The following is a 22,874-nucleotide window of genomic DNA, read 5'->3' as shown; positions in this document are numbered from 1 at the left end:
GGGAAAACAGTTCGCGATGACTAATCAGGTTAGCGTCTCCGCGGCTCCAAGGTCGGGCCTGGGCAGCTCAGGCGGACAACTGTTGGACATTTGAACTTGCCGTATCCTGTGGAAACTTACACAGTCCTCGGATTCAATCTGGAGATGTGTTGATCGATCTTCTTTTACTCGACTTGGCAGCGATGATCAGGTCTAGACCTTTGCCAAGGCTTTAATTGATATTGTGTGAGCCGTTCTGTGGTTAGAAAAAAGGGGAAAGTCTTGTAAAACTTTAGGTTGAAGGGTTGAAGCCTATCATGTACGATTACAAATCCAAATATAGCTGGGAAGACGCGGGGGTGTGAAGCTGCGAATACCTGATGACTTCATCTCACTTGGGATATGCACCCATTTCGAATCCCTTTGAACAAAGCGCGCCTATTATAAAGCCCAAGCTATCTGTCTGTCCCTAGCTGAGTATAGCCAGTACCAAGATAATCACCCATCATGGCGGATCAACCAGAGCCATACAAGATCTCCATTTCCGATGACAAGCTCAAGGACCTTCAGCAACGTCTAGCACTAGCTAAACTTCCTACACAGCTAGAATCTTCAGATGGAGATCCTTGGAGCTCAGGAACTCCGGTCAATGAGATGGAGCGCCTGATAGAATACTGGAAGAACAGCTTTGACTGGCGAAAGGCAGAGGCCAAGTTGAATGAGCTGCCCCAGTATCGAACACAAATCGAGGTAGAGGGGTTTGGTAGCTTGGATATTCACTGTAAGCTGTTTTATTCATTTGGGTAATATGATGGCGAATTCTCACAAGGACATGTCGCAGATGTCCATCAAGTCAGCCCAAATACGAACGCCATCCCACTGCTATTCAGTCATGGATGTAAGTGCAATTCCCATGTCTCTTGCATTCCGACATCAACGGACACCAGCTCTGACACAGTTCACAGGGCCAGGATCTTTCATCGAGGTATCCAAACTTCTCCCGTTGTCGAATGGGGATGACAATAACCCCGCATTCCATATCGTGGCACCATCTTTGCCTAACTTTGGCTTCTCCTCTGGCGTAACTCGGCGCGGATTTGGACTTGGGCAGTATGCGGAAGTCATACACAAGCTAATGATCAAGCTTGGTTATGATCAGTATGGTAAGGTCCCGCAGACGACTGGCCTGCCCGGAATATACTTACTCCCATACTAACTCAAAAATACAAACAGTAACCCAAGGAGGAGACTGGGGATTCTGGATAACAAGAGCCGTAGGCTTCCTATACCCAGACCACTGCAAAGCCTCCCACATCAACATGGTCTTAGCCAAGCCCCCTCGATTCACAGTGAACCCATGGCTAGCCCTGCAACACTCACTGCTACCATACAGTGAACGAGAGAAGAATGGCCTCGAAAGGTCTGCATGGTTCGAGCGTTCAGGATTTGGATACAATCTCCTCCAAAGAACCAAGCCGCAGACAATCGGCGCCGCACTTGAAGATAGTCCTGTTGCCCTGCTATCCTGGATCTATGAGAAACTTCATGACTGGACAGATTCATACCCCTGGACTGACGACGAAATCTTAACCTGGATATCGATCTATTGGTTCTCGACTGCGGGCCCGGCGGCTAGTGTCCGTATCTACTATGAAACTCTCCATACTGGGGGGATTGAGGGGATTCCTTATGGGAAATTGATTGAATATATCCCGCATGTGAAGTTGGGAATCGCGCATCTTCCTCGTGAAATCTCAGTTGTGCCTTCTACTTGGGCTGCCGGGTTGGGACCGGTCGTTCGGCAGAGTGAACATGCTGATGGTGGACATTTTGCTGCTTGGGAAGTTCCTGGGACTATCGTTCAGGACTTGCGGGCTATGTTCAGTAAAGATGGTCCATGCTACAAGGTCGTTTCAGGAAAGGGCGGTTATTAGTATGGGATGTTCAAATGCAAATTTGACATTGTCCGGACTCAATTGGTAGCAATTACACTGCCTATCCGAATGGAGATTGAACAGAGTCCTAAATCTGACGATGAAAATTCGCGAATGCCATGAATGTTTCACAAAGGCTTGATGGTATCACATGGCTGTAGAAACTAAGTTATCAATCATGTATTGAAACATAGGCAAGTATGGATATATACATCAGTCATCTAGCTTAATCATCTAGCTGTCCAGCAGCACAGGAACCTTCTCACACAGATATTCGACAATAGCATCAGGTCCACGCTCAACCTGCAAGCCCTCGGGAATAGCGTGCAGCTTGATATCCGGGCGAACGGACTTAGCAATGGCGTGGATCTGCTGAGCCTCCTCGGCGCTCCACATGGATGCGCTGAACTATCCGCGCCGTTAGCCTCTCCCAACTGGCACTCGGCAATTCCGAGAATGACTTACCAGAACCTCGGGGTTGTGCTGCTTGACCTTGGCCTCGACCTCGTCGATCTCTGTGCCGGGAATTAGTCAATTGATTCGAGTTTATCGAAACCGCGCGCAATGCTTACTCTCGCAGTTGTCGACGTGGACGATCGTGTATCGGTCGCTCAGTGCCTCGGCGACGCGGCCGATGAGCCGCTTCGCGCGCTCGGGCGCAGTGTTGACTGTGACGAGGTGGAAAGGACCCTTGGGAGCAGACATTGTGAGATATAGAGACTTGAAGTCGAGAATTGCGACATCCGCGGGGTTTTATTCAGGGCCTCATCCCACTCGCCACATCCCCACAAAGTGTGGGAGTCGCCCCTCCGGCTTTTCCAATGGACTAGAAATACTCCGCTATCGGTCTCAACTCCGACTACATATTGTCTGGGGTTTCTGGGGTTCTTTTCTGTCGCTAATTAACTTAACCAAACATGTCTAAGATCGCCTCAACCTTTTCGCGTGAGCAATCTGGACCCATTGTATTCCGACACATCTAACAGCGAACAGGCCTGGTGCGCTTCGTCCCCAAGTCGAACCCCTCCAAGATTCTGATCGGCGAGCCGGTCGACCCTAAGTTGGATGTTGGACTCGCCCTTTACCAGGGACAGGAGGTGTCTGTGCGCCCATTCTCTGGCAGTTCAGTCTTGAGCCCAGGCAAGGTGACTGAAGCGACCGAGACGATAGAGCGCATTCTGTCCCCTCTGGCGCAGGCCGAGGTTGGGACCATTCGCTGCGTTGGCCTGAACGTGAGTCACAATGTATACCCAACGCCAAAAACGAGGATACTAATATATGCGTCAGTATGTCTCCCACGCCAAGGAGATGTCACTCCCAATCCCAGAGGTGCCAACATTGTTCATGAAGCCCTCCAGTTCTCTCGCCGATCCCTGGCCCGCGCCAACCGTTCTGCCCAAGATTACGCAGCAGGATAACACCGGCGATTACGAGTCCGAGATGGTTATCGTCATTGGCCGTGATGCCAAGGACGTGTCTGAATCCGAGGCCCTTGACTATGTCCTTGGTTACACAGCTGCCAACGACGTCTCCAGTCGGACTTTCCAAATGAATCAGAGCCAGTGGTCTTTCTCCAAGGGCTTTGATGGCGCTTGCCCAATTGGTATGTTGAATCCGCTGTATTATTTCAATTGTGACCTTGAACTCAATATCTGTAGGTCCCGTCCTCGTCTCAGCTGCTCTCATCCCCGATGCTAGCAAGCTTCAGATTCGCGGTCTTAAGAGCGGCCGTGTCATGCAGGACTGCCCTCTGACGTATGTTTCCCGCCTTTGTGGTCCATAGGAAGAAAGCTGATATCTGACTTTTGCAGTGATCTCATCTTCAGTGTCCCCCAACTGATCAGCTTCCTTTCCCAGGGCACTACTCTGCCCGCCGGTACTATCATTCTGACCGGTACCCCTCCTGGCGTTGGCGCAGCCAAGAACCCTAAGGAGTTCATCAAGGCTGGCGATGAGTTCGCCGTCGAGCTGCTTCCTCACGTTGGAACCCTCATCAACAAGATTGAGCACCAGTAATGAATCCATAATAAATAAGATTGAATACGAGCCCTTGATGTAACAACTCTTGTTCTATGTAGTCGCCTTAGACTGCCCAATACAGAAACAATCTACTATCTCACAACTCTTAAGACAAATGGAGCCTACCAGTACTTCGCGTGAATTCACGAAGAACCAAGGCCTAGCTGTGGCCACCCACAATCCCCACAGGCATCGGAATCATGCAATATCACCGGATCTGGGCCACTTGTATCCCTAGTTAAAACATCACGCAAGGGGTTTATATATTCTCGAAAGTATGTCTTGTCAAAAATGCATCACGAATATCTCTAGGAGCTTTGACCAATCACAGAGCTCAACGGGGTATAATTTCTTCCCTGGGTGGAATAAGTCTCTCCCGCTTTGTCCATATGAACTTCTTGGCATTTTGGACAGATTGGAAAGGGGCGGAATCCTCTCTATGGGTGTTTTGTACTGTTGGAGGGATAAGACACTTGTCACTGGAAGAAACCTTGTTTGTTTATTGTATTTTATTGAATAGTAGTGCTGCGAGTATACTACTATAAATCAATGTAAAGCTAAATAGTTGACGTAGAGATGGATATGGGAATATTTTCACTGCGTATACTGTAGCCCCAATGCCTAACACACACGTAAGGCTAAATAGACCAAAACATTTAGCCCACAATTGCAAGCCGAAGTCAGGATCCGGTGGTTGTATAACAACCCGCGATGGCTCCATTTCAGCGCTAAAGGACAAGGCCGGGTCGGCGTCCCGAGCTCTCTCCCGGAGGATTTCCGTTCGGAGTAGATTTCTCTTAAAAGACGGTCTGCGGCTTTTCCTTTTCGCTGATTCTTTTTGCATATTTTTATTGTTGCTTTTCTTCTTTTGTTACTTCTCTTCTTTAATTCTCGAGCTTCTCTTGCGTGGGTCTTGAAGCGGCTCAATCAAGAGTTATACTCTCGCTCTATACATGCATCACGTCCATCAATTGAGGCCGAGAAGAGGTTTCAATTTCGATTACTCGACTACACCACTCGATACATTGTCTTTCTACTGACTAGGTTGCTCTCTATTTCATCGGCTGACAATGCGGTTGAAAGAAAAGTATGCTTTTTTCAATGTTCATGAGTCAGTCTATATACAATCCCGAACGGCATTGCCATGGCCCGAAGCCGAGTCTAGTCTAACGAACCGAAACCCGAACCCGAATATATATCGTATCGTGTCGACCGATTATCTAAAAAAAGAAAAAAAAAAAAAAAACCACATCGCTTCATGTCTAAACAACAGACAACGAAATCAAAACCGAGTCCACTTCCGCTGTCCTCTATTCATCGCTACGCCAGACCCGACCCCGCCAATGGAGGAAAATAGTCGGGATGACACTGACAACAACGATCATCGCCGCACCGATGCCCGCACTGGGAGCGATGCCGACAGTCTCAAACATTGGCGAGAACCTACTCGATAATTAGCCACAATGCCACAACACAGATCCGTACAACGGTTGGAGCGAGAGAATACATACCAGAACGGACCCAGGAAACCCCAGATCTGGCGCACGAACGTGACAAACACACCAATGCTAGCAGCTTCCTGCGGGAAGCAGTCAACAGCATAAGTGACCATGACAGTCGTGACCAGCTGGTTACCGACAGCGCTAATGGCGGTACCAATAATGGGCGTCACATTCCAGTGACCAGTCTTCGCTTCCTGCGTGCAAACCAGGAAGACAATCAGGCCGATGATGGTCAGCGCGAAACCGAAGTAGCTGAGCCAGAGACGGAACTCGGGCTCGGCCTTGCGATCGATTCGGCGGGCGCGACGGCTCATCCAGAAGTCGGAAAGGACACCGCCCATTTGCTCGCCGATTACGGAGCCGATGATTGCACCGAGGAATTGAAGTCCTAGTTGCTCGGCGTTCAGCTCGAACTTTTCTTGCAACAGTTGGGGAACCTCGACTGTTGTGAGGATGTTGCCGAAGAGGAAGACCATTGCGTATGCGCAGGTTGGGATTAGGATCGACGGGTGGCGGGCCATTGTTAATGGTCGGACGAACTCGTACCATGTGAATGGCGTTGGATCGATGCGTCGCAGGGACAGGTACTCAATCTTCATGGCTGATTTCTCCGTGTCGACGCCACTGCCTAGGTAGCGGGTCTCAGGACCGAAGAAGAGATACAGGATGAATTGGCCACCGTTGATCTTTGGACTGTCAGCTAATGAACAAAGGAATAATTTGTATGTGGGATCTGACTTACCATTGCGAGGATCCAATAGATCCAGTGATATCCGGCACGGTAGGTCACAAAACCGAAGATGAACGGACCGATGGGGACACCCAACGTGATCATCAGGGTCCAGACACCCATGTAACGGGCACGGTCTTTCTTGAAAGTCGTTTCCATCACGACTGCACTGCCGATGGCGGAGGCAGGAGAGATGAAGAAGGCCACCAGGGCACGACACGCAGCCAGAGAGGCATAAGTGGCACTCTTCGCACAACCAATATTACAAATAAGACTGCAAATGAGAGAGAGGAGGAAAATAGGCCGGCGTCCAAACCGGTCGGACAACGGCTTCCAGAAGAGCGGAGCACCTCCGAGAATGGCAATTTGCAGAGAAGTCAAGTAACTGGCGTTTTGCAGGCCAACGCCCAGTTCCTCGGCAATCGTGGAATAGGCAGGGATGATGGCAGCGGCGGTAAATGTGCCCATGCAAGCGTGGAATGCCACAAGGATCAAGTTCATCATTTTCTACATATTGATGCATCAGTCTCTGCTGGATTGGTTCTCTCGCTCTCTCGCAGGGCGAATCTGAGATCTCGTAACTGGGAATCAGGAACTTACCTTCCACTCAGGCCAGTTGTAAGGGTCAGCTGCGCCCATTCCGGGAATAGGGTCGAGATCTAATGTCCCATGTCGTTCCATCAGATAATCACGATGGGCCTTGGGAAGCCGAGCAGCCACCGACTCCCCGTAGGTCGCTGCCCTGTCGTGCCCTGCGCTCTCTACAAGATCAATGTCGGTTTTGCCGCAAGAAGCGTCTTCGACCTTATCTCGACCATCTCGACGAGACGAGGACGGTTGCAATTCCAAAGAGCTCATGTTGATCACGTCCCCTGATCAAAGTAGGGATCTGACAAGCAGTCGACGACCAGGAACACATATATTTATGGCAATGGTAGGAAAGTGGCGAGTCGAAGATCGTCAGGATAGTCAATGGGGGTGTGTTGAAGTATTCACCAAGCCAAGACTGAAGTATAAGGGATGAAACTGAAAGTCACGAGGAATGATGCAGACACGGGGATCTCTCTCAAAAAGGCGAAGAACATATTGGTAAAAATTCCCCCCGGTGAGTGTGCACAGCCAAGCCGCTAAATCCACGGACAATACCCCAGGGTATGTCTTCGGGAGACCCGGCTCCGGCATCGTGGAGAGAAATGCGGAGGCTCTCCACGGGCTGGGCACTCGGCGAGTCACAATGCGGCCAAATGCGATGCCTTGTCAGACAGATTAGTAAAGCCCACCATGGCAGTTGAGCACGGCTAGCCGACAGAACTTGTCACTATACAAAATAGCATCCTACCCGAGCCAAGTACCGAAAAACACTAGTTTTGACGTCTTGGCGCAATCTCTCCGTGGGCACCGAACTCCATATTTTCTCGCTTTGCCCACTGGGGTTTATGAGTTCGCGGATGGATTCCCAATATTGCCATCGGGACCTATCCCGTTCCTGGGGAAGCCGCTATCCGTCGGTACTTGGGTCTGTCTGCAAGCCGCACAACAGCCGTTGACCCTGTACTATCTTTGGTTTTGGTTCTGAAGGCAATATTTTGCCGAGCTACGGAGTTAATTCACAAGGCAGTAGTCGTTTAGGTATGAGTTTGCTCCACAATGCCTTTTCATTTTCCAAGGAACACACTTGAGGTCATTTCGGGGACAAAGAATGACGAAGTATGGAACTGGGGACACCATATATAGGCCATGATACGTGTACCAAACAAACTAACAGGGCTAGTGGTACACATTACAGTTTTGCTAAAGTACCGGGCAGGCTTGACAACTTTGATCAAATCATCGGCTGGCTCTATGAACTATATTCCAATAAGCGTAGGCAAAGTTGAATATAGTAAACAATTTCCGACAGACATGCAAGCTCCACTAGCATTGGCGCAAGGATCTGCTGCTTAGCCTCGGCATTTAGTGGCCAACATTTACTCCTCCAACCCTGGAGACAACTGGAAAAAGGAGGCGAACGCTATACACACAGACTCGGGTGTATTTCCACATCCACGGGACGTTTCACAGCAGTGCTTGTTGACAACAAATTTCGCAGATCTTCTATTCCACTAAAATTCTATCGTTGAATATGCAAAGTTATCTTATCTATATTCATGCAAAGAGACAGTGTGGAAGCTGACTGCATATCCCAACAATGTATATCATATAATCCTCCAAATGTTATTTCCGGTGCTCGCATAAGCATTCGCCACACCCCACAATCGTCTCCCCACAATTCCTGCTTCCTCCTTACAACTAAGAACATGGCGTCAATAGAGATGACACCGTCTGCATCAGCAGGTATCAAGAAACTGGTGTGTCGAGTCTGTCAAAAGGGCTTTTCAAAGGCTGAACACTTGAGGGTGAGTTACTGTTGAATATTCAGGCTTCCCCACGCAAGATGGGATTGTCTGCGTCAAGTGATGCCAGAGCTAACGCATGCCCGCAGAGACATGAACGATGCCGTATGTGATCTGTTCTAATGATACCAGTATCTGAAATTAGATCCTGATCCTGGCTCAAGCTCCAATATTAATATCCATCTGGCTGACCGAGAGATTCAGATACGGGTTCTAAACCATATGTCTGCAAGGAGTGTCGGAGACCCTTTGCCCGACAAGATGCCCTTACCCGACATGAGAAGTTGCATACCCGACCCATGAATGCAAATAACGGCTCTTCGCCGGTGCCCTTGTCTGCACAGCCACAGCCGCCATCAGTAGATTCTCTTGCATCCTGGGATACGAATAGTGCTTCTACTGCCAATCCAGCGTCAACCTCGGCGACCAGTCAGTCGTGGGACGAGGCCACTTCAGGACATGGGATGAACCATGTTGCGTCAGACTTGGACTTTGCGTTGGTCTGGCCTGATTCAGAGAATCTGTTCCAGAGCTTGATGTCCTCGGACACCACGGATCACTGGCAGATGCCTCTTGGGACATTGCCCTTTCCACCTGTCGTGCAGGATATCAATGGAATGAACCTTGGTTCTCCTAGTTCCTTTGATGATAGGAGCTCTTCCGTTGGTACAATACCGTCTGGGGGTGGACACCAGGCGGTACGAGATGTCACTGAGATGGTGACTAGTTCGGTTAGTTGAATCTATCCCCCCTTGGCGAGACAAGGGACTCTGTGATGGCGTCTATCGACATTTGGGTCTATAGGAAAACATTCTGAAACTAATAGATGACATTTTAGTCATCGAGCGTTACTGCTGCTGTTAAGGCTACATCCATCACATCGGTCTTCCTTGACGAATGCCTCCACATGTTCTTCGTCCGCTTCATTCCCACTTTTCCGATCCTGCACCGCGCTACATTCGTCTTTCGAGAATGTACTCATGCACTTCTACTTAACGCTATCGCCATTGGATCTTTATACCTCGGCCCCAAGGACTCAGTTGCCAAAGGCGAAGCATTGTGGCGTTTGGCACATACCGCCGTTGCAACATCTTGGCAGTCGCTGATCACACATAGTGGTCCCTATGACGCCTGCAAGGGTGTCCAGCTAATGATCACGGCTCTACTGGGTCAGGTCTATGGAGCATTGTCCAAGAACAGGGCAATCCGAACCACTAGCCAAGTCTTCCGCCCACTGGGATTCTTCTGGGCAAGACACTGCGGCATGTACGACAGCCCGTCTTACTCCATGGACAATCTGCCACCTGTGGATGCTCCTATGGCAGAGAAAGAGCACCAGTGGCGGATTTGGTCTGCTCGCGAGATTCAACAACGCGCTCTGCTAGCCTACTATGTCTTAGATGGTCTCGTCGCTCAAATGTCGGGTGATGGAGCTTCCGCTAGGCATGTGGCCAATTCGCTAAGTCTCCCCAGCAGCGAAGAGGCCTTTGATGCCGCCACTGCTGATGAATGGCTGGCTCACCTGCACACCCAAACGCCCGACCAGACCTCGTTTAGAGTGATATTCCGCTCGTTGTTCCCACCAGTCGGCAGCTTCCGCCCCCTTGACTACCACTTTTCTGCCTTTGCGTTGCGGGTGGTTCTCGAAGGACTTCAGTCTCTGATATCAGACAGTGATGATAATGAACTCGCCCTTGGTGTACCCGGCCAATCCGATGTCCGGCGCGCCCTCGCCCAAGTCCACGAAACAATCTCCATGAGCATCCACTTCACAGCCGCCGAGAGACTCGAACTGCTTTTGCGCTGGCACACTGTTTGCCTAGACACGATGATCAACTCGACCGTGCTATCCCGGCATGTCTGCTCCCAGTACAATATCCCGCAACACGTTTCAGGTGACTGCCGAACCGTCAACCCGGGCTTCGATCTAGCTCAATGGGCTAATTCGGAAGATGCGCGCCGAGCCGTGCTCCACGCCGTCGCCATACAAGATATTGTCGAGCAACTACCACGAGGCCGTGCCCACGTGGTACACATGCCCAGCTCATTGTTCGCAGCCGCCACAATCTACGTGGTGCTGTCGCTCGCCAGCGTTGCCACCGTGAACCTACCTCGCAATATCGTGTGGCAGGAAGCCTTGCTATCTCATGCCGACCTTAACTTGGGTCCGGAGGATATGCGGCCCCGGTCTGGTTCGGAGACGAGGCGGTTCGTTGAGAGTGACCATGGTGCTGAGGTGCTTGCGACTGGAGCTAGAAGGAACCTGCTTTATGAGCTGAATTCTATGCAGAAGCTTTTTCGTTGCTTGTCTTCGCAGTGGGGGGTTGCGCATGACATGGAGGATATTGTTGCGCACTGGATTCAGCTATGTCATTAGTTGAGATGGAGCTGGACTCATTTCAATGGTGTCGTTGGTCATTGCTGGCGTTCTTCTTGGCCATGCGGGATATTTTCATAGCGAGTATTGTATTTCGACCTAATGTAAATTGCATGAGAATCGCGGTGTCTCGGTGATCAAGATGTGTGGTTAATTTAGGCTTTTAAACACGTGGTAAAATCTTCATACACGTCAGCCCTATTGCTGCACCGTGCCCTGATCCATGCCCATAAGACTTATAAATACTGGAGACTTGTTAGCACACCCAACACACGTAAAAAGAGTAAGTAGTTCTGAGCTCTTTGTATAGCTCATTTGCGGAGGCCTAAGCCCTTGTATTTTATCATAGCTCAGACCATTCTCATCGAGATGCCAAGTTTGGTATTGCATGTGTCAACGTACAATAAAAGGTAGCGCGTGCCAAAATGCACGTTTGACACTAATTAGCGTACACATCAAACTTTCGTGCTCAGGTTGCATTACACGGCGAGACGCCCATTACATGTAGAATATAAGGGCCTGTGAAAATGGTGGATGCCGAATCCCTGTACTTGAATATTCTATAAATAAAATAAAGTATATTTTGAATGCATCTATATTCCAACACCTAAAATTGAGGTCAAAACTTGAACCAAAGAGAACCTATTCGTATCATTCAACAACAGTAAACTCGACAAAATTAGATGACGGGACCATTATGACCGGCCTTCCATCATTATCAGGGGGTCGGCGACACGACCATGCAGCCAACATGGTAATTTCACTACCGTCTTCGCATGCTCTTCGCAATCACCCCAAATCCACCAGTCAACGCGGCCGCCACAGTACTGGTATCGATATGTGTCGCCCACCACTGTATCGGGATGCAAGTCGAAAAATCCAAGGTGATTTTTTCTGACAAAAGATTCCCCTGGTTTGAGGCTGCGGAAAAACTCGGGATCTGTGACGTTGACCTCAACGTCGGGTTCATCTACAATCCTCCAACCCGGATTGTCTTCGTCGTCAAGATAAGTCTTCCACTGTGTAGAATCCCCGTTTGAATTCTTCGACGGATCGTAATCGAGGCAGCGGCGTTGCAGAAGAAATTGATCATAAGTAAAAGGGTAATCGTGTATGATGATCGGCTTTGTGTCAACATTGATAGCCTCGTGGTCCTCATTCGTGGGACCATTATAGGTGATCTTAATTGTAATATAAAAAAGCATTTCCGTTTTAGACATTTCTGATGGACCTTCCAGAAACACACTCATACAAGGGGCTCCATTGCTGTAAAAAGGGTATCAGTCAGGATAAAGACGGATATCAGGTTGGTGAATTTCTCACATTCGTTCCGATTTCTCTACCAGATGGTCGTCGTACGGCTCAGGCTCCAAAGGTTCTTCCACCTCAACGCAGAGAAAAGAACAGGAGGCTCCCCCCGGGATGACAACAAGGGGTAGCCCGGAGTTAACCCCAATTTCTTGCTCCCAATGCTCGCGCAAGGTGCCCCAAGCCCACAAGGCATATTCAGCCCCGAGACAGACTAGCTCATATTTCTCACCAGCCACCATGTGGTACAAAAAGGGATCCGGGGCGCCTATATTTCTTCTGAGAGTTTGTCCAGGAAGAAGTTCTTCTGTCTCAACTTCATATCCTGTGATCTTGAGAGTCCGAGGAGGTGGCCGCTTGGGCATTCCTTCGACCCTTTTTAGACCATCTGGCGTGTGTTGAAAAATTACGAAGCCAGAGGGACCCCATCCATCACACAGGTCGCTCCAGCGGAAGATACAGGGCTTGTCACAATCATCCTCTGCGCGACGAATAGTGACAATGAAGCCACCTGTCGGGCTAGCTAAGGACATAACTGGGAGTGTCGGCTCAACCTCCATGGAAAGTCTGGGCGTGTTTGGACTAGGATATTTGTTGGTTTGGAACGATGGGCAGGTAGGGGGAATCTCACGGCCTATCATGTTCAAAGAATCTAATAATTGATTTAAGCTCAGGATCCATGGCAACTTTAATGGAAAGTATGGGGGAAAATAGAGAAGGTAAGAATAAACAAGGAAAGAAAAGAAAGGATGGCAGAAGAGAAAGAGAGAGAGAGAGAGTGACCCGTTGAACTAGTAGGTTGAACTAGTAGGTGGGGTGCCGGGCAGAACCCATTTTCTCAGTAATTTTCAATTTCACAGGCACGTACGGGTAGAATATATCATATTTATTCAGATAAAATGTCAAATTCATGATGTGGTATATAAACATAAAGTATCACCCAAAAGCGGCTGTCTTTCCCCTTCCTCCGCACGTCGAATCTGTCGCAAAGACAACCACAACAAAACTCCTTGCCCCAGAGCGAAGAATGCATCGTCGACAGCGACAAACCCAACCATGTGGTACCATGCATTAATAATCAGAATGATTGAGTGTCCGCCATCTATGTATAGATCCCATGGAACAGAGACTCTCGGAACTCAGGAAATGGCTGAGAGCATGAAAGCCGCTGTCTGAAGCTTTAGTCCAGTCTGGATTAGCATACTCTAGTTATAAATATAAAGGACAATTCCTACTCGTCGATCTATTTATAGGTATCCTCACTAACGCGACGGCGGGCGAATAGCTCGAAGTATTAATAAAGGCGGTGCTAGTATTTATTATACGACTAAAGCAGTCTCTCTCGTGATTGTTTAAACATCTAGTCAAAAAAGTTTATATAGATCGCCTAATCCTCTAAAAGAAGATAGACTATATAATCCTCGTTCGATTGAATATAATATCTATTCTTATATTATTCTTAGTTATAAGGCTTTTCCTAACTAATTAAGCACTTACTTTCACCAATAACGTTTAACGACGGCGATACCTTCTAAGGCCTCTAGCTTAAACTTTAGAGGGAGCGATCTAATACTACGAAAATGTTCTAGTCTAGCTCGAATTTCCTCGTAAAGAATAGGATCGGTCTAGTATTAGTGCTTATCAGTTTAAGCTAGATGAATAGGCATAGGTGCCATAAAGGTGGCCAGATACAAAGACTAGGGCAAAAAAATTGTATTCTAGGAAACGACAACGTCGAGGTCGTCTAGAGGCATGGGCAACGAGGATGAGAGAGATAGGGAGGTGCAAAGACACTAGAAGGGAGGGAAGACGAAGCATCTTATAGGCGCTCAACTAGACTAGGTGAAAAGGGAGGGGACTTATATTTGGCTGAAGGGGAGCCATTTTCGGCGTCGTTTTGGTCGCCAGTGGAAACGAGGGGAACAACTATACAAATCGAGCGTCAACATCATGACCGGAGGATGACTAACAGTGGGTGCAGAATAGTGCGGTGTTACGGGGCAGTGGGCGGTCAAGGGGCGGCTGGACAGCCAAAGTTACGGGTGGAAAGGAAGCCGTTTCTGGCGTCAAAAGTGGTCATTTTCGGCGTCATTTTCACAGCCCCTCATAATCTATATGTAATTCCACACAAAACGGGACCAACTTCGGTCGGATCTAAGTGCAAATGGTACCCTCACAGATGCCGCCATCGGGCCTTGCAACGGTGCGAGGCGCTGTGCTCTCCGATATAAAGGTCGACGATGCCCCGCCATCAATGCGTGGCAAGCCGTTGACTCCAGCGCAAGAAGCCGTCCTGTGGAGCCTCTATTTGCGACATGTTCCCGACCGCCCTGGCGACAAACTTCCTGGCAAGAAGTTCTGGTGTGATCTTGCGTTGAAGTTTGTGAAGCATACTGGGCGTACGTATTCATGGTTGTCTGTTAAACGGCGGATTGTTGCGTTGCTTGGTATTCATGGGGTCCTGGTGGACTGGGGTCACGAACAGGTGAGGTCGCCGCTGCCGGATCCTGGGTCGCCAGAAGTTGCCGTGCAGTCTGGTAGAGGGTTGACCGATGATGGTGGTGGAGGAGAGGAGTGGTTGGAACCTGGCTCTGCTCGTGAAGAGCATATGGATCTTGATGATTCGCACTTGTCACAGAGGCCGACGGTCAACCAGAGACTGGCTCGGTTTCAGAGCTTCAAGCTCAAACCACAAAACGCATCCGCACCTGAGAAAAGAACTGGAGTTGCTCGTGACTGGCTCAAAAGGAACTACTCGACATCCCTTCCAGACGGAAGTGATGATGCAGAGCCCAGACCTGGTTCTCAGAGCCCTTGTCCCGTGCAATCCAGGTCGTCAGCAATCACCAAAATCCGGGCTCGATCACGATCTCCCCAGTTCGACAGACATCCTGTATACCGCAACCAATCACCCGGCTCGAGCGGAAGGACAGAACTGGTTTCTAAACGGCTACAGGACCAATTAGCTTCTGCTCGGACTCCACGAACCGAATCGAGAAAGCGGGAAATACCTGACATACCAAGGCTTGAATGGTCCTGTCATAGTGATCCCCAGGTTGTGATTTCGAAGCGCCGCAGTCCACTCAAATCCAACAGTGCCCATGATTCCTCTGAGAGTATTTACGTGGCACCTCACACAAGCGGCACAGGAATATCGTGCAAATCAAAGAGTGGACAGCCTGCTACTCTCGATTTACCCCCGTCGGAGGACCAAGATGGCTTGCCGCAAACGCCGGTTCGGATTTTGAGAAGCTTCCGTGTTGCTAAATAAGCGTATTTCTGATAATGCATTCGGGGGCACTGCATCCTGAAATCAATGGTAGCCATGAGCTTCCGGCAAGACCCTGGGAAATGTCTTGTCAAAAGAAGAATTATCTCTGGTCCCGGATAGCATGCCCCATCTTCCTTTTTCCCCTTTTGTTTCGATACCCCCTCCAAGCGATGGCCTTTTCTATCTTGTCAATTTTGTCAATGCATAATGTCTTATTTGTTCATGTTACCTTTTTTGACATCCTTTATTGAATACTATTGGCACGTTCAGCCCTAGACACTTACCCTTGCATCGCAGTTCTACATACCTTCTTTTCCAGAGAAACGTATGGTGAATTTGCACAGGAATCGTTCAAAGGAACATGACACTCCAAATACCGAGATAAACCAGTACATTACTAAAACGTATTACAGAAGTGAGGTAGAATCTGAAATTTGTCAAGAGCTTTCTGATTTGAATCAAATTATGCACTGGTATTCACTGAGTCCTGTTCCAGCTGTATGAATTTCCTCCATTGCTGTCAATGCAAATAAAGGAAAGCCCCACGGAGACGGAAGGCCAGTAACGTAGAATGCCATATGAGCTTCAAGCGTTGCAGATAAAAACGAATGGAAATCACCCCGGCGCATCATGCCGACCGGTCTGTTGTCACCCCTCCATCAACTAGTCATCTCACCATGGTCAAGTCGGACGCGCGGGCAGACATGGAAGGGAAAAAAGAAAAGAATGAAGATATCAAAAAGACTCTCTATGCAGATCGTAATGCGCATTGGGAATTTGCGAAAGGCCATAGGTTATGTGGATTTATCAATTTCCCCAATCGTTGCGTTCATTCTCTTCGTTCTGCTGGCTGACAGAGCGAGCGAACTGCCGACCAGGCCGGTGCCAGACAGTAGGGAAGCTGTTTCCCATGAAGCTGATGGGATTGCGGCTGTGATTGATAGTGGAAGTGTCGGTCCAGCCGTAGTTATGGCCAGTTGGTTGCTGCACCTGAGGAACTCCAGGATTGTTCCAGCGGGAAAGACGCCGGGCATGGCGTTTGTTGCCCGCATTCTGGTAGTTCTCAGTGCCCCAGTCAGGCAGTGTGCCAGAACCAGAGTGGATGTCCTGGTTGGACCCTCCATGCCAGCTGCGCTGTCCATTCCAATTATCCTTTACCTCTCGGCTGGGCGGTGCATTCCAGGCGACGGAGTATGCATCCTGGGTATCCTGCTGAGAGGGTGTAGCCCAGTTTTTTGAAGGAACAGCTTGGCTAGAATGAGCATCATGGTCACGCTTTCCTTGCCAGCCAAACTGTGCTGACCAGTCAGGCGCGGTCCAGGGGGGCCTAACAACGCGATCATTCAACATGTGGTCAGCCTTCATGGTATGCTTGTTCTTCGCCAGATCCTCGGAATCGGAAGAGAGGTCGACGACATCAATTTGCTGAAGTTCTGGGTTGTCGGTGTTGGCAAGAAACTCAGAGATGCGAGCTGCGCGCTCGGTCTTTCTCTTCTTGCTGCGGAAGACGGGCAAATCAGCTGGAAGGGACTCCATGAGGTTCTTCTCGCGGCCGAGGTAGTTCTTAACATTTCCCAGTTTGGCCAGAGAATCAACGACCCGAGCCTCATTCTGAGCGTTCTCGCGGATCCAGGCACTCTTGTTACGGGCTGGGGTCTCACCAGTCTCGATCTTGCTGTTGTGGATGGCGAGTAAGGTCTCGCCGATGCGGCGGGGCTTGTTCATCTTGCTTTGGATGGTGCGCGCGGTGACACCTGGTCCGTAGAGCTCGGCGATCAGGTCAAAGTCCAGCTTTTTTGCGGTTGTCAGCACGTGCTTATTACCAGTGAATATGCTGTTACTTGGACTAGGGGCGCAGATTTACCTGGATTTCAGGCTGAGCAGCGAGGATAGACCCCATCAGGCGATCGTTGTCGATCATGGTGGCGATGAGAGGATGAGATGTTGTAGAATCCTCGGGTTGGGCGAAGAGAGAAAGATGGCTGAGCGGTGGGGGAGGTTCTTGTAACGGATTATTGGCAAGATACGAGTATCGGTGAATCGATCGAGGAAGTAAGACAATGGAAAGTTTGGAAGCTGACGGAGACTTTGAGTCTCATTTGCCTAAATTCCGCGACTTGGTTCGTTGCGACTTGATCTAACCTTCTCTTTTTCTCAATAACTCGATATCGCACTACTGATTCAATTTGGATATATTACACTGGGTGGATGATCAAAAACAACCTCTGTCTACGTATTGATTTTTTTTACTTTCTCTTGGTAGTAGACCGGTTCAAGGAAGACTGATCTAGGGAGATAAGAAGCTCGAGTATTCAAAACGCCCGTTGGACTGTGATTCTTCGCTGGCTTTCATGTAGCCTTACAGAGGAATGCAACGAATATATGTGAACCTTGCCACCTAAAGATACTTGTACTTGTTAGCTGGTGGTATGCACTCATGTCATTGGGATAAAGAAGTACGCCTTTCCTAATCAGGCCTAGCACCAGTATAACCTGACAATGTGCAACCCTAAGTCCACGACCGAGGCAGTTCACGCCTGTAGAATGGGACTATACTGTTCACTTTAGACGTGTCCCCATTTTTATTTCTTCTTTCTTCCCCCGCTTCCCTCTTTTATTCACGCTTTCAACTCCCCCCGACTTTACCACATCCCCTTTCTTCAAACACTACGTCAACCCAAAACTCATCTTCACCAGTCAAGATGGGCCGCAATATCAAGTGGGACGCCACAGCGGACCAGATCGTAAGTCACCCTCATGATCCCGATATATCCTTCGCAAAACAAGACTAATCACGTATGTTTTACGCTAGCTCCTCGCGAAGATCCTGGAGGTCCACGGTCTGTCGGTCGACTTTAACAAGGTCGCCGAGGCCTGGTGTGAGTGGCCTCAAATTAAGCTAACAGTGCCTCGAACATTATTAACCTCGTCTTAGCCTCGGACGCCCTCGAATCCAAACCAACGGCACGTGCGATCAGAGAGCGTATTTTCAAGATCCGCGGAAAGGCCAAGGCGGCCAACACGGGCCTTCCGGGTTCTCAAAGCCCTATTGCGACTCGAAAGGCAGCCACTCCTCGAAAGCCAGCCAGTATCCACAAGGCAGCTACAACCAGTGCCGAGACGACTCCGATTCACCCTCGCAAGCGCAAGCGCGCTATCAAGGCTGAGGATAGCGCAACTAAGGAAAGCGAGGACGAGGGTGTCGAAACCGAGGGACATTTTGCCGCCTGGATCAAGGATGAGCCGACTTCCGGACAGGAGGATGGTGTCGACTCCTGCCACGAGGGCTAAGCGCCATCATTCTTCGACATCGTCGGCCAGTCGCTGCTCTACTTCAAGCGACAAGTCTATCAACCGGACCGGAAGGCCAGGATTTGATGGTGTGATATGGCTACGAGCTCTCTTTTGTTTTCCCTTGCATTTGTTTCTGTGGGCCATGCATGTAGGGGACCTGGATACAATATTGTTAGCAAGGAATGGAGCTGACCCTGTGTTTGCGCAAGAAGGAAATTTGAAAATAACCAAAAAACAGTGCGTGAACGACACTGTTCACAGCCAGGGAGCTAGCTAGCTAGATAGCTGAATTCAAGGGCGTTACTAAACGGACATCCTCTTTTTGATAGACCTTCCTTTCACGTGACCATCTTAAGGTAGGGTAGAACTTGGACCAGTTGTATAGTCCCTTGAGATGTTGAGGTTCGCCCGCATGTCGCCAATGGTGACCTCGATTCCGAGGGCACTATATGTCCTCAACAAGACGAGCCTCAAACATACTCGAGCCCGGTTCAAAAGCCGATTTGAAATATGAGCGAATCTTGGTATTACACTTCGGCTTGGAAACTGTACACAGGCCCTGATAATTGCTCATAGTTCTTACTATCGAGGCTGCCGTACGATTACTACGCCATTCCTCCGCTGGTGAGAAAAGTGGAGTGGACTTCCATTTGTCACGAGGAGCGTACGTTTGAATGGACAAAATATTCTGCCAGCCAAATGCTTCAACCTCCACGGAACCTTAAAGCAGAAAGGGAAACCATCTTGCATTCTGACCGACAAAGATAGACCAAGTTGGCCAGCCCAGTGCTGTCTGCTAGATCAACTACCAGATGATACCCCCGCCCCCCCCCCCCCCCCCAAATTGCACCTTGATTTGTACCTTCCCCTCTCAGTTCCATGTCTCAATTGTAGGCAACTTTCCTGTCAATAGTTTGAAATACCATCACCATGCATTCAGCATGGCTTGCTGTACAGATCTCCTAAAAGAACCGTTCACATTTGGAAGAGCTTGTCATCGTCTTCGGGGCTGTCAAACTTGGGCTCGAGAAGCCTGCACTCACAAGGATCAGTTTTATGGATCGGTATTTGAAAAGCAGTCAAAGATTTCATACTCATCGGACTCAACATGCTCAACTTTGACCCTCTTGCCCTCAGCCTCAATTTCTTCGCCCTTGGTGGTGACATCCTCCTTTTCATCGTCGTCAGAACTGGCCTCCTGCTTCAACTTGGTGGGAGTAGCCTTGGGAGCACAGCCACGCTTGCGCTTGACAGCGGAAGTATTGGGGGTACCAGGGCTAGATTGACTTGCGTTCATCAGGTTCTCATCATCGGCGACCTTCTTCTTGATGCGAACAATGCGATGGCGCAGGGCACTGACGGTGCAGCCTAGTTCAATGGTCAGAAAAGGCTTGTTTGGGTCCACACAGGCAAAAGGAAGTTCAGGGTGGTGTTGCAGCCGTCTCTTCAAGGAGGACTGAGGATGTCTCTCATGACGAATTTGTCCGCATAATTTGATAACACAAATTCGATTTCAGATTTCTGACGGCAACGTAGTGTTACAGCCCTGGTAATGAGACATTCTAGGGCTGTAGTCCATAATATGGGTAGCATATAGTGATTTGATTCAGAAAGGCTGAGAACTCCAAAAGAGTGAACAAGATTGAGGGGTGGTGGCTTTAGGAGAAGAGAGACCAGCAGAAGTGTTTGGATAAAGTAACGAAAAAGTAAGGGGGAAGGAAATTTGATGGAGAAAGGACGCCATATACCCTGAGTTATGACCTGATTGAATGAAACAACTTACCATCGCCCATGTACTTCGCAAGAGCATTGAAGTCGAGCCCGGTAGAAGTCTGCGAGAGGACGCCAGCAAGAAGCTATTATGATTGTGAGCATTTGGATAATGAGCCTGAAGCCGGACTGGTGAGTCCCAATCCAAACCCTTGCAAAGCAAGGACCAGGGGTTTCTTTCCTGGAACAGGGGCCATAGGGCAGGCAACACGGGGCAGAGAGGCATGGGGAAAAGGGAACATGGACTAGAGGGAACGGAGAGCAGTGGTGGCATACCTTAGCGTCGGATTTTTCGTCCCAGGTGATGGGCATGATGAAGACTAGATGAGATCCAGTTAGTATGAAGCTATCATCATGGAGGGAAGGGAGTGTTTACATAATGCGTGGGTAGCAGATGGTGTAGAAGGACGAAGTAGTTGAGGAAGGGAAGTTGTGACGGAAGAAAGGACGAGGGTGGACGAGAAGAGGTTGGTGTTACTGATATAGGCGTCCGGACAGCACCGAAGTGAAGGCAGACGGAGAGCTGCCTCCACGTGTCTATCCTGCGTGAAAAGAACTCGACTCCCTCTCCCTTTACAGTTCTCGCTTCTATCATTCTGGCCTTTGGTTGGTCCTTTTTCTCTTTCTGTATTCTATTCATTTGGAAACCGTTTACTAGGACAATTCACCCTTTCAGAAGAGGCCCCAGGCTGTATACGCCGCAATTGGGGGCAGACATGCCAACATGCTACCACTTTCAACACTCCAGGCTTGAATTTAAATGTCGGATATTCGCTTCCTTGCTTCTTTACATCCTCCGAAGACCATTCTCAAGCCAGGCCAGGAGAATTTGGGACAACCTTGGGCAATTCATTATTATTACTCGGCATTTCAATCCCTGAACATGGACAATGACCATAGCGTGCTCCTTACTCAATCTGTGACTACAACAGGGGTCATAAATCATTTCACACCCCGCCCCTTATGTGATCTAGACGATTAACCCGAGGCACTCGAAGAAAAGGTGAAAAAGAAAGCAATGCATGGAGAGGTACAATCGGTTCGGGGCTTCCGTATAGAAACTATCCAATATTTCATGGCATTACGTACACATTTATGACACCTTTTTTGTCTCTTATTTTTGATTTCAGTCATAAGACTTCTTTGCCAGGTGCCTTCGTCACCAATTATCCTGAATCGCCAATATATGCCTATTGTCTGCGTTTCCTGGTATACAACACCACCCCACTTACCTTACCGTCTGGGGAAGGTGCGGTAGAAAGGAGTGACAGAGTGCCCGGGCAGACCAAGTTAATGAGGCCAGCACAATCAAAAGGAGACATGAGGTAAAGCATCATTGTGAACTTCAAATTAATCAATTGTTGAATTGGTTGTGGTTTCTGATAATTCCGTGTGCTAGGTAAATGCTAATTGTAACTGGAACCTCGAAAGCGAATACCACCTCCCATATCGTCGCAAATCCAGATTCAGAGCACACAATGTGGCCATTAAATCACGGAACAAAGGGGGAACAGCGGCCACAATGACTAAGAACTGGTAGCAAGGTGCATCCTGAGACCGCAATGAACGGAGAGTAAGCTACTCAAACTCAGGCTGGTCGTTGAGCTGGGTGTCGTCCACAGGCTCATTCTTGATCTTCGACTCCTTGCTTGGAGTCCCCGCCTCAGAGTATTCGACGTCCACATCGTCGCTCAAGTAGCCCCAGCCAAGGGCAGCAATGTCTGAGGAAGTGCGTCGGCGCTTAGCCCCGGATTGGGCCTTGTCGGCTTTGGCGCGTGTCACCTTGGGCTTGGTGGGCTTCTCCTTCTTCGCGGGGGAGGAGCCAGGGGTATTTTTGGCAGACTCCACGCGAATTTTCAGTTGGCGGATATGCTCGCGGATAGAAGCAGCCTTGGTTCCTGTTAATTTAGTGGTTGATCAGTATGGAGGCAATAGAATTAAACAAGCAAGAAGTTAAGAAGCGGCATGTTAGGGCTGAACGAGGTGTGGGTGCGTGGAAATGGCATCGGGTTCTCAAATACTCACCATCACCCATGTTCTTCGAGATACTCTCGAAGTCAAGCCTGGGCTGGTCCGCAAGAATGGCAAGTAGAAGCTAGGTCAAAGAGAGTCACGCGTCAGCAAATATCAGCGACAAGGTGATGCATGATCAACAGAGTGCGCGTGCAGGTGTACCCTCACCACGGCGGCCTCACTTGCAGATTCGGACTTGTCAACTCACCTTTCGGTGCCGTTCGTCGTCCCAGGATCCTTGAGGCATGTTGAAATGTGTTAGAGTAGTACTTGGAGAAAAAGGT

The 22,874-nt window shown here is 49.2% G+C and overlaps 11 protein-coding genes across 11 annotated transcripts; 5 read left to right on the top strand and 6 right to left on the bottom strand.

The window, feature by feature from the left end:
• Positions 1-434: 434 nt before the first annotated feature.
• N7446_003781 (epoxide hydrolase family protein) lies at positions 435-1,913 on the top strand (the record flags this gene model as incomplete). Its single annotated transcript, XM_058512530.1, has 4 exons — positions 435-760; positions 821-877; positions 945-1,142; positions 1,213-1,913. The coding sequence occupies exons 1-4, from the start codon at positions 487-489 to the stop codon at positions 1,911-1,913; spliced, it is 1,230 nt and encodes a 409-aa protein (XP_058373859.1). The 5' UTR covers positions 435-486.
• A 234-nt stretch (positions 1,914-2,147) lies between these two features.
• On the bottom strand, positions 2,148-2,618 carry N7446_003780 (uncharacterized protein; the record flags this gene model as incomplete). The annotated part of the gene is made up of 3 exons (XM_058512529.1): positions 2,148-2,321; positions 2,379-2,428; positions 2,486-2,618. 3 exons carry the CDS (start codon positions 2,616-2,618, stop codon positions 2,148-2,150), a joined length of 357 nt encoding a protein of 118 aa, XP_058373858.1.
• A 212-nt stretch (positions 2,619-2,830) lies between these two features.
• Positions 2,831-3,929, top strand: N7446_003779 (fumarylacetoacetate hydrolase family protein; the record flags this gene model as incomplete). The annotated part of the gene is made up of 5 exons (XM_058512528.1): positions 2,831-2,858; positions 2,907-3,145; positions 3,201-3,516; positions 3,572-3,668; positions 3,725-3,929. 5 exons carry the CDS (start codon positions 2,831-2,833, stop codon positions 3,927-3,929), a joined length of 885 nt encoding a protein of 294 aa, XP_058373857.1.
• A 1,313-nt stretch (positions 3,930-5,242) lies between these two features.
• On the bottom strand, positions 5,243-7,022 carry N7446_003778 (uncharacterized protein; the record flags this gene model as incomplete). The annotated part of the gene is made up of 4 exons (XM_058512527.1): positions 5,243-5,375; positions 5,444-6,120; positions 6,177-6,671; positions 6,765-7,022. 4 exons carry the CDS (start codon positions 7,020-7,022, stop codon positions 5,243-5,245), a joined length of 1,563 nt encoding a protein of 520 aa, XP_058373856.1.
• A 1,454-nt stretch (positions 7,023-8,476) lies between these two features.
• On the top strand, positions 8,477-10,934 carry N7446_003777 (uncharacterized protein; the record flags this gene model as incomplete). Its single annotated transcript, XM_058512526.1, has 4 exons — positions 8,477-8,560; positions 8,647-8,662; positions 8,762-9,288; positions 9,396-10,934. The coding sequence occupies 4 exons, from the start codon at positions 8,477-8,479 to the stop codon at positions 10,932-10,934; spliced, it is 2,166 nt and encodes a 721-aa protein (XP_058373855.1).
• A 695-nt stretch (positions 10,935-11,629) lies between these two features.
• Positions 11,630-12,883, bottom strand: N7446_003776 (uncharacterized protein; the record flags this gene model as incomplete). The annotated part of the gene is made up of 2 exons (XM_058512525.1): positions 11,630-12,200; positions 12,258-12,883. The coding sequence occupies 2 exons, from the start codon at positions 12,881-12,883 to the stop codon at positions 11,630-11,632; spliced, it is 1,197 nt and encodes a 398-aa protein (XP_058373854.1).
• Positions 12,884-14,406: 1,523 nt separating this feature from the next.
• Positions 14,407-15,513, top strand: N7446_003775 (uncharacterized protein; the record flags this gene model as incomplete). The annotated part of the gene is made up of 1 exon (XM_058512524.1): positions 14,407-15,513. The coding sequence occupies one exon, from the start codon at positions 14,407-14,409 to the stop codon at positions 15,511-15,513; it is 1,107 nt and encodes a 368-aa protein (XP_058373853.1).
• Positions 15,514-16,320: 807 nt separating this feature from the next.
• Positions 16,321-17,434, bottom strand: N7446_003774 (uncharacterized protein; the record flags this gene model as incomplete). Its single annotated transcript, XM_058512523.1, has 2 exons — positions 16,321-17,328; positions 17,378-17,434. The coding sequence occupies 2 exons, from the start codon at positions 17,432-17,434 to the stop codon at positions 16,321-16,323; spliced, it is 1,065 nt and encodes a 354-aa protein (XP_058373852.1).
• Positions 17,435-18,215: 781 nt separating this feature from the next.
• N7446_003773 (uncharacterized protein) lies at positions 18,216-18,804 on the top strand (the record flags this gene model as incomplete). Its single annotated transcript, XM_058512522.1, has 3 exons — positions 18,216-18,257; positions 18,326-18,392; positions 18,449-18,804. 3 exons carry the CDS (start codon positions 18,216-18,218, stop codon positions 18,802-18,804), a joined length of 465 nt encoding a protein of 154 aa, XP_058373851.1.
• Positions 18,805-19,782: 978 nt separating this feature from the next.
• On the bottom strand, positions 19,783-20,889 carry N7446_003772 (uncharacterized protein; the record flags this gene model as incomplete). The annotated part of the gene is made up of 4 exons (XM_058512521.1): positions 19,783-19,840; positions 19,902-20,175; positions 20,591-20,663; positions 20,854-20,889. 4 exons carry the CDS (start codon positions 20,887-20,889, stop codon positions 19,783-19,785), a joined length of 441 nt encoding a protein of 146 aa, XP_058373850.1.
• Positions 20,890-22,155: 1,266 nt separating this feature from the next.
• On the bottom strand, positions 22,156-22,837 carry N7446_003771 (uncharacterized protein; the record flags this gene model as incomplete). The annotated part of the gene is made up of 3 exons (XM_058512520.1): positions 22,156-22,475; positions 22,603-22,672; positions 22,799-22,837. The coding sequence occupies 3 exons, from the start codon at positions 22,835-22,837 to the stop codon at positions 22,156-22,158; spliced, it is 429 nt and encodes a 142-aa protein (XP_058373849.1).
• Between the last annotated feature and the right edge of the window lie 37 nt (positions 22,838-22,874).

This window comes from Penicillium canescens, assembly GCF_028828765.1.
Source record: "Penicillium canescens strain IBT 15451 chromosome Unknown utg000003l_segment0_segment0, whole genome shotgun sequence".
NCBI classification, from domain to species: Eukaryota; Fungi; Ascomycota; class Eurotiomycetes; order Eurotiales; family Aspergillaceae; genus Penicillium; species Penicillium canescens.
This window is presented reverse-complemented; position numbering and strand designations above follow the sequence as displayed.